The sequence below is a fragment of the Monodon monoceros genome, unplaced genomic scaffold, assembly GCF_005190385.1.
Source record: "Monodon monoceros isolate NGI ecotype Baffin Bay Population unplaced genomic scaffold, NGI_Narwhal_1 Super_Scaffold_18, whole genome shotgun sequence".
Taxonomy (NCBI): domain Eukaryota; kingdom Metazoa; phylum Chordata; class Mammalia; order Artiodactyla; family Monodontidae; genus Monodon; species Monodon monoceros.
The window spans coordinates 152,009,752-152,021,477 of record NW_021703774.1 but is presented as its reverse complement, the minus strand read 5'-3'; the positions used below and the strand labels follow the sequence as shown (position 1 = coordinate 152,021,477).

The 11,726-nt window shown below is 48.7% G+C and overlaps 1 protein-coding gene across 3 annotated transcripts; it reads right to left on the bottom strand.

The window, feature by feature from the left end:
• Positions 1-475: 475 nt before the first annotated feature.
• LSM10 (LSM10, U7 small nuclear RNA associated) lies at positions 476-2,956 on the bottom strand. Of its 3 annotated transcripts, none has more exons than XM_029229304.1 (2): positions 2,675-2,956; positions 476-1,231 (listed from the first exon to the last, which is right to left on the bottom strand). In XM_029229304.1, the coding sequence occupies exon 2, from the start codon at positions 1,205-1,207 to the stop codon at positions 836-838; it is 372 nt and encodes a 123-aa protein (XP_029085137.1). In that variant the 5' UTR covers positions 1,208-1,231; positions 2,675-2,956; the 3' UTR covers positions 476-835. The 3 variants fall into 3 exon arrangements, with proteins under 3 accessions (XP_029085137.1, XP_029085138.1, XP_029085139.1); XM_029229305.1 differs by having other exon boundaries at positions 486-1,231; positions 2,800-2,925; XM_029229306.1 differs by lacking the exon at positions 2,675-2,956 and adding an exon at positions 1,447-2,150 and having other exon boundaries at positions 486-1,231.
• Between the last annotated feature and the right edge of the window lie 8,770 nt (positions 2,957-11,726).

Genomic DNA, 11,726 nt, shown 5'->3' with positions numbered 1-11,726 from the left:
GCTGGGGTTCTAACCCCGAGAACGCCTTCTTCCCTGAAGACCCAATGACTCTCAGAATCGGAGCCTGATTTCTTGCTGTGGGATGAGCTCCCACACTTGAGGGGAGGGCCCAGGATTACTCCAGCCTCTCCACCTCAGGAAAGACCAATGAGACTAACAACCTCTTCAACAGGGAATCGGAACAGAAGAGCCGCTTTCCCCCGACCAGACTGAAGCCCTCTCCTACATTCTCAAGCTTTGCTGCATATTCGTATCACCTGGGAAACTTAAAAAAAAATCCCACTGCCCAGGCCACACCTCATACCAAGTAAATCCAAATAGGCGAGGGTGAGATAGGTGATTCCAGTGTGCAGTCATACTTGTGACCCAGCACCCTACGACACAGGACCAACAGGGAGCCCAGTGCAGAGGGAAAAGCATGAGGCACAGACTTGTTTGCATCCCATTTAGTTTTGTGAGAAAAAAACCACAATTACAAGAGAAGTGGGGATGCTCAGGCCGAGCACATTTAATAATCCTCACTGGGAGAGGGCTGAAAACTATTTGACACATTCCCTAAACCAGTAAATCAGAGATTCAGATAAATAATATCCAAAGGGGGGACTGTCATCTACCCCAAGGCCACAGACAGATAACTAGAATTCTGGGTCCCAGGGTGAGTCTGGGAGTGGGACCCTGTGAAAGGCAGCTGTGACAGGTGATGTCTGTCAGACACCAGCTTCTGGACTGGCCCTCCTCCCTTCCCAGGTTCTGGGCGGGGAGGGAGAGCAGGCTTTGGCTCAGTAGAACTCTGGAGGAACCTGAGTGGGGACCAGGGCTGGCTGAGGGGACAGGCTCACTTATAGTTCTTGGAGGGAAATTCCCGCCGGCCTTTCCCCTTGCCGCCAAAGTTGCGCACCCGATGGATGACCTGCAGCTGCTGCTCAATGGTCGCGGTGATGTTCACATCATCGGGGATGTGGACGTAACGGACATTCCGGCCTGTCACAAAGAGGTCATCCAGCTCGACCTGATGCCCCCAACGGTCCGTGTAGGTGACCTGGGCCAGGCGGATGTTCATGAAAGCATCAACGTTGTCTATGCGTCCGCGGGCCATGCTCTCATCCCGCAGGTCCACGGTGGTGACCTGGCCCTGGAGGCCCTGCAGCAGGATGATCAGGCTGTTCTCGGAGATGGTCCGCTCCTTCACTGAGTGGCTCACTGCCATTCTTCCACACTGCGGCTGCTCGCTCTGGGAGGGGCACACAGAGGGGAGCTGTGGCAGGCTAGCGGGTGCAGGTGCTCACTCACCTCCACCAGGTTTTAGCACAAAATCCCCAGCCCAGACATTCCCAAGTCTGCCCACCTCCCCAATTTCTGTGTCTATGGAGCACCCTTAGGTGCTTCATGTACACACCTCATAGAATCCTCACGACACCTTGCAAGCCAAGGATCACTTATACTCACTTTATAAATGAGGAGAATATGGCCGGGAGAGGTTAAGTCACTTGCCCAAGGTCACACAGGTGATAAGCGGAGGTGCTGGGATTCAAACCCATCTCTGCCTGACTCTAAACCCCACACCAGTGGTTCTGAACCCTCACCGTATGTTAGAATCATCCGCTGAGTTTTTACCTGGCTGCCACACCCCAGAGGTTCTGATTCATTTGGTCAGGGGTGGGTCCCAGGTATCCTATTTTTTAAAAGCTCCCCAGGTAATTCTAATGTGCGTCCGAGTTTGAGAACCACTGCTCTAAAGTGTAGTTTACACCCTTGCTACCCAGGCACTTGTTAGAAGTACAGAATCTCCAGGCTTTCCCCAGACCTACTTAGAGAATCTGCATTTTAACGTGACCCCTAGGTGAACCACCAGTTCTCAAACAATTGCCTGCATCAGAATCACCTGGAGAACGTGTTAAAACACAGACTGCTGGGCCCACCTTTCAGTTTCTGACTCAGTCGGTCTGAGGTGGGGCCCAAGAATGGGCACTTCTAAAATATTCTCAGTTGATGCTGATGTTACTGGCCTGGGGCGCGCTGAGAACGACTGGTCTACAGGATGCTGCCACCATGTAACCAGAAATTCAGATAACTGATTGAAAACCAGAAATGGTAGCATATACAGCACATACGTTTTGAAGGTAGAGAAATGGAGGTTCGACTCCCCACTCCACCCACACTCTGTAAACGTAAGACAGTTACTTAATGTCTCTGAACCTGTTTCCACGTCTATTAAACCATAGGCTAAATGAGGCTAACAAGCTCTCACCACACTGAATGTATTTTCCTTTGCTTTCGATTATGCCCTGATGCTGTATTAATGTAACTTTGTCTTATCTATCCTCCATTTTCAGACCCTGAGTGCAAGTTGGTGGAACTTTCTTTTCTTTCCTTAAGACCTCACTCAGGATGCCGAAAGGGCTGTGCAGGGTGGCATTAAGTGTGGCAAGCTACCCATACCACTGACGAGAGGCTAGGAGCTGGGCCGGCCGACTCTAACGACCCCACCCAGGCTTCACCAGGAGTACGTGTCCAAGCAAGGGTTTGGGGCAGCACAGTGACTGCAAAGAGGCAGGTCTGGTCTCGAGGACGGGCTCGGCCACTTCCTAGGAGGGCGACCTCGAGCAAGCCACTTGGCTTCTTCAAGCCTGTTAGCCAATCCCTAAAAGGGGGATGGTGATCACCCTTTACTCACAGAGCGTGGGAGTGGGCTTGGGTGAGGAGCTACGCTCAGCAATCGGGAGGAAAACGCCGGCCCCGCTCCCGCCGCCTCCGCGGCTCCTGGTTCCCCAGCGTTCCGCCCCTGGCTCCCGGACCCACCGCGCGCGCTCCTTCCGCTGTCCCGCTGCGCGTCGCCGCCGAAACTAACGAGCGCCTAGCCGGGCTGCTCCTCTCCCGCGGCCGAACTGAGAAGCCATGGCAACCGAGGGGCCGCTCTGCCCTCCCGGAGCATCGAGAGCGCGGCTGCGCGCAGGGCCCGCGACCCCGCGGCGGGCCCGGAACTACAATCCCCAGAAGGCCTCGCGGGCGCGTGATCGCGCTCCTGGAGCCGCGGCCTACGTCATTGGATTCTCTCCTATTTTGGAGTCATTCTTCCGTTCAGCGAATCCGGTCGCCCCTCCTCCGTGGGGCAGTTAGTTCCCGAACCCCCGCGAATACCGAAACCAGGGATGCTTAAGTCCCTTCTATGAAGTGGCGTCGTATAGGAGGGTTCCGCATTCGCGGATACGGAGGGCCAGCTGTATTCATTGAACCTTCACCGTGTGTCGGACACTTTCCCAGGCTCTGGTCGTAGGGGTGACCAAGGAGGCAAGCTCCGTGATCTGATGACCCGACCCTTAAATCTACTGGGGCGGGGGGAGGCGGGGGAGTCGCCTATGAGAAAAAGAAAATTATGATAAAATTTCTTCAGAGAATTAAAACGGGTCGATGTTATAGTGACTGGGTGACTCTTTATTGGACGGTCAGGGGTGTCCTGAGAAGGTGACATTTGACATCTGAGTTGAGATGAATTACATGAAGCCAAGCTTGTGAACGCTAGGAGAAGAGCATTGCAGTTAGAGGGAACAGTTTGTGCAAAGGACCTGGTGCAAATGAGCTTGACAATTTGGAAAAGCGGAAAGGCCAGTAAGACTGGGAAGAGTAGTGTGACAAGAAGTCGGAGAGGAAAGCAACAGCCAGGGTATTTAGGATTTTGCAAGCCAAGGTAAGGCGTTTGGATTTCTGGATTAGGAGTGCAGGCTCTGGAGGCTGTGCCTGGGTTTAAATCTGCCCCTTGTTAACTGTGTGACTTTAGACAAGTTAATTATCCTCTTTGTGCCTCAGGTTTCCTCATCTGTTACTGGAAGTGCAACGATAGGCCATCAAAGGAGAGTGACAGGATCTAATTTACATTTTAAAAGGTCATTCTGTATAGCCTTGGAAAAGCTGCTTATCTTTCTGCAGCCTCAATTTCATTAGAAAAAAACAAAACAATGACTGACTCAGAGAATTGTTTTAAGGTTTGAGTGACCTTCATTAATGTGTGAAAGCACCTGGCACACAAGAGCTCAATAAGAGTTAGGTTTGTGTCATTTCTTTATCCTCTCATTCACTGGTTTCCACCTTCCCCAGGAGCCTTCTCTTTTTACCAGTCATCACCAGTCATCACAGAGACCTCTCCTTATCCTAAAAATTGAAATTGTCTTTCTCCTCCATGCATGCTACTCTTGTTTTCCTACCTTCCACAGTAGAACTCAGGAGAGGCCTCTATATCAGTGGTTCTCCAGTTGCAGTCCCTTTTCCAACCTTATTTCTGTGTGAGACTGGATTTTCTTCATGTACTTCAGCCAAAACAACATAGCACAATGGGCTGAATGCAGAAGCAGATATGAGAATCCAACTGTCTTCTATTGTGATAGACATTAAAGAGATTTGCAAAACTATAAAGCAGTGTCACTCTTCTCACCATATTTTTTCTTTTGGAAAATATAGTTATTTTTAAATAAAAATATGTTAATGGGTCTGTTGTTATTTAAAAGAGAATTAATATTAAAATTTTAATTTCATAGATATGTGATTACCATATATATACACACACACACACACACACACACACATATATATATATATATACCCCACATAAACAAACACTTTTGGGGGTTTTCAATAATTTTTTTTAAAAATTATTTATTTATTTTTGGTTGTGTTGGGTCTCCGTTGCTGCGTGTGGGCTTTCTCTAGTTGCAGCTCCGCTACTCTTCGTTGCGGTGCGTGGGCTTCTCATTGCGGGCTTCTCTTGTTGCAGAGCACGGACTCTAGGCGCACGGGCTTCAGTAGTTGTGGCACGTGGGCTCAGTAGTTGTGGCTCACGGGCTCTAGAGCACAGCCTCAGAAGTTGTGGCACACGGGCCTAGCTGCTCCGCGGCATGTGGGATCTTCCTGGAACAGGGCTCGAACCCGTGTCCCCTGCATTTGCAGGCGGATTCTGAACAACTGCACCACCAGGGAAGTCCCTTCAATAATTTTTAAGAGTACAAAAGTGTCCTGAGACTGAAAGTTTGAGAACTGCTGCTCTATCCTGAAGGCTTTCACCTACTCACTCACCTCACTGTAATCTGGCTTCTTCTCGAGTATTTTGAGTTCTACTCCCATTAACTTCTCTGAAGAAGGTTACTAATGATTTCCTTGTTCTTAAGAGAACCTCTATCTCTTTCTTAGTCCTTACTTCCATGATCCTTCTCAGTGATTGACCATACTGACCATCGTCCTCCTTGGTAATTTTTTTTCCCCCTGGGGCTTTGTATCACTTGGTTTCACCCATTTCTCTGATTGTTTCTTCTCCATCTCTCTTTTTTTAACCCCACTTCATTCTGCTCCCTAAACACGTGTGCTTTTTCTGGGGCTGTATTCCTGGCCCAGCTCTCTTCTTGGTCGAGTATCTCTTTGCCACCTACCACTCTATGCTGAATTTCTGTCTACATCTCTAGCCCAGAGTGCTCCACACAAGACCTCCATTTCCCAGCTGTCTGTTGCTTATTCTCACATGTGTCACTGGTACTTGGAACTCAGCGTGTCTATAGGACAAGTTCATCAAGTCCTTCCCAAATGAATTGCTACTCTGAATGTTTCTATTTCTGTGGTTGCTACCACCATTTTTCAACTACCCAAGTTCGGCACCTTGAATAAGCTTGACAACTTCTATCATTTCCGGATTCACCCACATCTGTCACAGTCACTGAACTCTGAAGATTCTTTGGAATTTGTCTCCCAGCCTTCACTTGCCTTTTTATTCTGACTGCCACCATTCTAGTTGAGACCCTCTTTTTCTCATTTAATTCATTATAAAAGCCATCTTACTGGTCTTTGTGTCCCATGATCCTTTGCGAACAGATTCAAAGTACAGTTATGATCTTACTTACCTGCTAAGAAAAAAATCAATTCACTAGCAGAATAAAGTTTCCAGTGCTGACATTGATTTGATTCCAACTTACCTTCCAGCTGAATCTCCTTCAGGTTCTCTACCCAAACTCTCCAACCAGTGTTTCTTAAAGTGTGGTCTGGGAACCAGTTGCCTTAAAGTTATCTGGAATGCTTGTTAAACCCAACCCCACACCTACAGACTCAGGAGTGGAGCTCGGGGATCTGCACATCTAACAGTGTACACTACAATTGGAGACCTGCTGCCCTCCTTTCTAGTCAGACTCAGCAACCCCCAGACAAGCCCTGCACTCTTGTCTCTGCCTTTGCTATCCTGCTCCATCTGCCTGGGATCTTCTCTTTTTATCTATAGATGTTAAGTCCAATCCCTCCTTCAAAGGCTGGCTCCATTGCTGTACCTTTCTGAAGTCTTCCCTGATTACCCCAATTGGGAGTGACGCTGATAGCGTATTGCTTGGTATATGTTTGCTGGTTGCATGCAGATTCACCATAGTTATTTACGTAAATCTTGTTTCTCCTGCTCATCTCCTGGGTGTTGAGACAGGGAGAAGGTCCTAGGAGGCACAAATGCTTCACCCTACAAAGAGCAGTTGCAGGAGGGACTGGTTTTATGAATGTGGTGAGAAGGTGATGGGGATCTGAATGAATTGGTGGCAGTGGGGTGGAAAGAAGGGATGAGTGTTACAGACTCTGAAGAGGGCTAATCAGAATCCTTGGGGCTGATTAAATCTGGAGCGTGGTTTGCAGAGCGGGAATCAATGATTTAAATTTTAACACTGTGTATCCAGAGAGGTGGTGGTCCATTGATAGGAATAAGAGGTTTGGGGGGGTCATGCCTGTGGAGGGTATCTCAGTTTTTGGCTACTCAGCCACCGAACTCCTTTCCCATTTGGGGAAATCTGACATTCTATGAATTTCAGTGGGAGGTGAGGTTCTGCTTCCCACTCCAGATGATTTAAAGGCCTTGTCAGGTATGGCATGGGCTTGTGACATAAACTCAGGCATTATCAGATTCTAAATCTGGAGCAAGAGACATGAACCAGCAGGAACTGTTTAGGCTCCGTCCTGGTGTCTGCGTCATCCAGTGCCTCATTCCCGGGGGTGCTGCTGGTGCTGGAGTGCTTTCCTATGCTGCCTGCTCTTCCTCGGTTCCTGGCCATTTCCCATGGGCCTTCAGTCTTCCTGACAACTGTGAGTTGCCTGAAGGCACTTTCAGTAGATTCCTTCTCTACCTAAGTAGCCAGAATTACTTCCAATTTCTTTTGCAACCTCAAACCCAGACAAGGGTCCACTTGAATTGAGTTCAAGAGCCTTGAATTTCCCTGTTCCCTTTAGATGAGCTCTGTTGTGGTTCTGTATCCCTTTGTCAGAGGATCACAGAATCCTGAGAGTTAGGGCGATTCCCAGGTCACCTGCTCCAACTTACCACCCAGGGTCCAAATCCCCACTCCACCCCCCCACAGATCCCCCTGTAACCACTGCCCGAGACTCCAGTGACCAGCAGCTCACTCCTGTGCCAGCTGTTTTACTCCATTGTTGAGAAGTTTTGGGTAAATTCTACCCATCACTTCTGGTTCTTTTCTATGGAGAACTGTCTTATTTCGTATTATATTTAAGAAGTTTCTTCATGCCTTTCAAAAGTGAAATAAATGACCTGAATAAATAAAAATGACGTCAGTGCTAGACACTAAGCTTGGGGTGATGGAGCATCTCAGGGAAACTGAGTCTGCAGTCAAGGTGAGGCGGGGGGTACAGAGATTTGTGAGTTAATAGTACTGGTTGAAAATAATGGCCTCTCTGAAAAAAGGGATGCAAAACAATTTGCAGAAGAGTGCAAACTGAGCACTGCAGGGCACATAAAACATTTGGTCAGCACGGGGCAAGAGCACTGGGGTGAGGGTAAGGGACAGGGTGAAGGTGAGAAATGGAGTGTGAGAGACAGATGAGGTGAGAGAGAGGATGGGGGTGGGGGAAAACGCCAGGGATGAAATAAGGATCCTCCGGCAGTTGCCCTGGCCGTTCTGACAGACTTAGAAACAGCTACATTAATGCCTGCATCAAAGACGGGCCATCCTCAATCAGAAGCCACCGGGCGAGAGAGGAGAAGTGTGGTCAGAAATCACTAGGATCTGGGACTTTCCTGGTGGTCCAGTGATTAAGACTCCGCACTTCCACTGCAGGGGGCACGGGTTCGATCCCTGGTCGGGGAACTAAGATCCTGCAAGTGAGCCTGGCGTGGCTGGTGGGGTGGGGGAAAGAAAAGAAATTAGTAGGATTGGAGCCCCCAAGGCCAAGGGTGAGAGAGTTTTAGGAAGAAAAGGGTCTTGAGCAGGGCCAAGGAGAATGGGGAGCAGAGAAGGTGGTGGGGTCCAGCAAAGTTGAGGCCTGGAGACTTGAGAAGGGACCTACCTGTGTAGTGGCAGGAGCTATGGGGGGCAGGAGGGAGGAAGGCGAGGCAGCTCGGAAGACTGTAGAGCTGGTGAGTGAGCTGAGGAGGCCCTGGAGGAGCAGAGGCTGTGCTGCGTGGGAGCGGCTTGGACCGAGGAGCTCCCCAGCTGCCATTTGGTGAACTTTTTAAAACACTTAATTAATTCATTAATTTTTGACTGCGTTGGGTCTTCATTGCTGCACACGGGCTTTCTCCAGTTGCGGCGAGCGGGGGCTACTCTTCGTTGCCGTGTGCAGGCTTCTCATGGCGGTGGCTTCTCTTGTTGCGGAGCATGGGCTCTAGGCGCGGGGGCTTCAGTAGTTTTGGCTCGCGGGCTCAGTAGTTGTGGCTCGTGGGCTCTAGAGCGCAGGCTCAGTAATTGTGGTGCACAGGCTTAGTTGGTCTGAGGCATGTGGGATCTTCCCGGACCAGGGATGGAACCTGTATCCCCTGCAGTGGCAGGCGGATTCTTAACCACTGCACCACCAGGGAAGTCCCTGGTGAACTTCTGAGGTGCAGAAAGGGGTCTGGGTAGGGAAAAAGAGATAAAAGATGTGGTGAGGTAGAGAGGAGAGGCGAGGGAGGGCATCTGACACAGGTATTATCTTCTCAGTTGTAACTGAAGCTGAGAGGCCTTCTGGATATCCAGAAAACCCAAGTCAAGCATCCTTGACCTTCCCCTTGAATACTTGAAAAAAAGGTCAGCCCCTGGGGAATTTTATAAAGAGCAGGAGGGTGGAGTGATCTGAAGCCAATGTGCACATCTAGGATTTAGGAGTCTTGGGTCTGCCCCGAGCTCTATAAAGCTTTGTTTATAATACTTATTTTATCCTTTGTGTGTTTTAAAGTTGTATGTATCAAGTAACCCTAAAATAAAGAAACAATATTTGAAGTTTATAGACAGTGGTTTTGGATGAATTATGTAAGAGATGGGAATTTAAACAATTTCCTTTATTGTAATTTCAGCTGTCTCTGTGACTTTCAAGAAGTCACTTTTATTTTCTTCCTCTTATTTTTCTCCCAGGTTACTGGCACTAGTGTTAATGACCCACCCTGGCAGGTCCTTCACCTTCATAATGAAATTAAAAAAAAAAAAAAAAAAGGCCACACCTAGTGGTGTGGCCTCCCTAGGCCTCAGGCAGCTGGGGTTTCCTGTGGTTCTGGGAACTAACAGAGAAGGTAATGTTATTTTTGACATCAGAGGAGCGACTGGCCAGAAACAAAAAGAACACAGCGTTGTGTATGTGGGGTGGTGGGGGTTGTTAAGGGGATCAAGTAATTCAGAATAATCTCCATCGGCCCTTGGAACGCATCTTGACCTTCTCATCTGGAAAGAGGTGGCTATGATCTGAGAATTTACTTCACGTTGAATCATGAAACTGGGCAGGGAAGATTCAACTGTGAAGAGGGTTCTCCAGCCCAGTCCCTTGAAAACACTTCTTTTCACTCCCTCTGCTGCCAGCTGTCCAGGAATTTGGCAGCTGACGAGGAGTTTTCCAGGGCATAATTCAAAGGGAGGAAGGGGGAGGTAAACAGTGTATCAGTTTTTGGATTTTAATTTGGGTCTTTACGATTCGGTATTATGCTAATATATATATATATATATATATATTTTTTTTTTCCCCCTAAGATTTGCATTTGTCTTTCTGTGGTTTCCTGAGGCTTGAGTTGGTCTCCATGGATGTAAACCAGAGTGACAAAACAGGTGGAAGAGGATGAGGGAATCTGATCCTGTTCAGACTTGGGGATCTCCAGGATCTGGTTATGATGTCTGAATTTGTTTCTCGCCTACCAGGATCTGGATCAAAGGAAAAAAGTGAGTTTATCTTTTAAAATTGTTACATACTTATGTGGACTGCATGGGATGACTTTCATTCTAGAACTAAGGGCTAAATACATTTCCTCCTTTTTTTCTTCCCCTTCACTCTCAATTTTTATTACATCTTTCTTCTGGGAGCCATTAAAGTACTTTTGTTCAGAAGGCTTTTCTAGAGCTTTGCCTTGCATGTTCTACGGGGCCTTCCAACACTATGATAAGAACAAGAGCAGGACAGTTTAAAACTTAGTTGAGAAGAGGTTAAGTCACAGAATTGCTGAAAGAGAGCAGATATACTCCCAAAGCATGGAGTGGGGTGGGGGAGTGCGGCGTGGGTAAAATTCCAGTTCTCAGACCCCACCTGGGGCAGGGGCTAAGAATCTGTAAACTCAGCAACTTAGCTGGGGCAAGCTGGCTTTGAGTCAATGAACTAGTTCTTTTCCTTTCTTACAGATGAGAGAACTGAGGCTCGGTGAGGGTAACTGCCTAAGACGCCGTGGTGAATTCAGGGAAGGGATGGGGACCACGGTGTGCCTTCCCTCGGAGCGCACTGGGCACTGTTGTGTGATACCCTCAGACCCCGTGGCCTGGTGTTAAGTGAACAATGATGCCTTGTCAGTACTCAGTCCACATTCTTGCCCGGGGAATCCTTGCCTTCTCTTTCCTTTGCTCCCTCCCGACTCCCCTGCTTTCTCTGGGTACCCTGAACCACCATGCAAATAAACTTGTTTTTCTCAACATTTGTGCAAGTCTAGAGACATGAAACTCAAAGACTGCCTCATCACCAGGCTGCCTTACCAGAGACCTGTATCTCGTTTGTTCACTGAGAGAACAGATAGGTTTGAAATCATCAGCGCAGCTCTGGGATAGGTGGAGGCAGAAGGCTGCTTCTCAGCAGCCCGTGGCCCACCTCCAAGGCCCCAGGACAAGCTCGGAGCAGACAGTGAAGTTCAGGTTTGTGGCAGTGCGGTGGCAGCCAGGCCTAAGACAGAGCCTTCCCCTTCACTTGTCATCCAGTCAGGCCACCCCAACCGGTGGCCAGATTGCTTAAAAGAGACTAAAACAGTTAGAAGGCACTTTGAAGCCTGTAAGAAGCAGCTTACACAGCACGGTGTGCTTCTCCTCCTTCAGCGGACCTTTTGGGGGCTTTGGTGGGTAAGAAAGAGTCACTTTCATGGGTAGGAAGCAACTTTACTGGGTGATTTACCCTTCTCTATTCAAACCCTATGCCTTGGGTAAGCTAAAGGACAGGCACCCTTGCATTCCAGAAATATGTTCGCCTCAACTCTTGCTAAGGTGCCAGGGTCCCGAGTGGTCCTGGTGGCTGTGGCTCAATCTCAGGCAATGAGCAGCTCAGCTCAGTTTCTCTCCTACCATCTGCCGTCCTGGATATTTTCTTCCATGGGACTGAATGTACCTTGGCCTCTGGATATTGGCTGATCCTGAGCCCGCCAGTTAGTTACTCAATTCAGGATGAATATGAGGTGGAGGGCTGGCCCTCCTTCCTGAAGCAATCGGGGCAGCCCTGGCCTGAGACAGTTCTCATGGAGCCCAATTAGACTTGGCATCCTGCCAAGGGAAGTC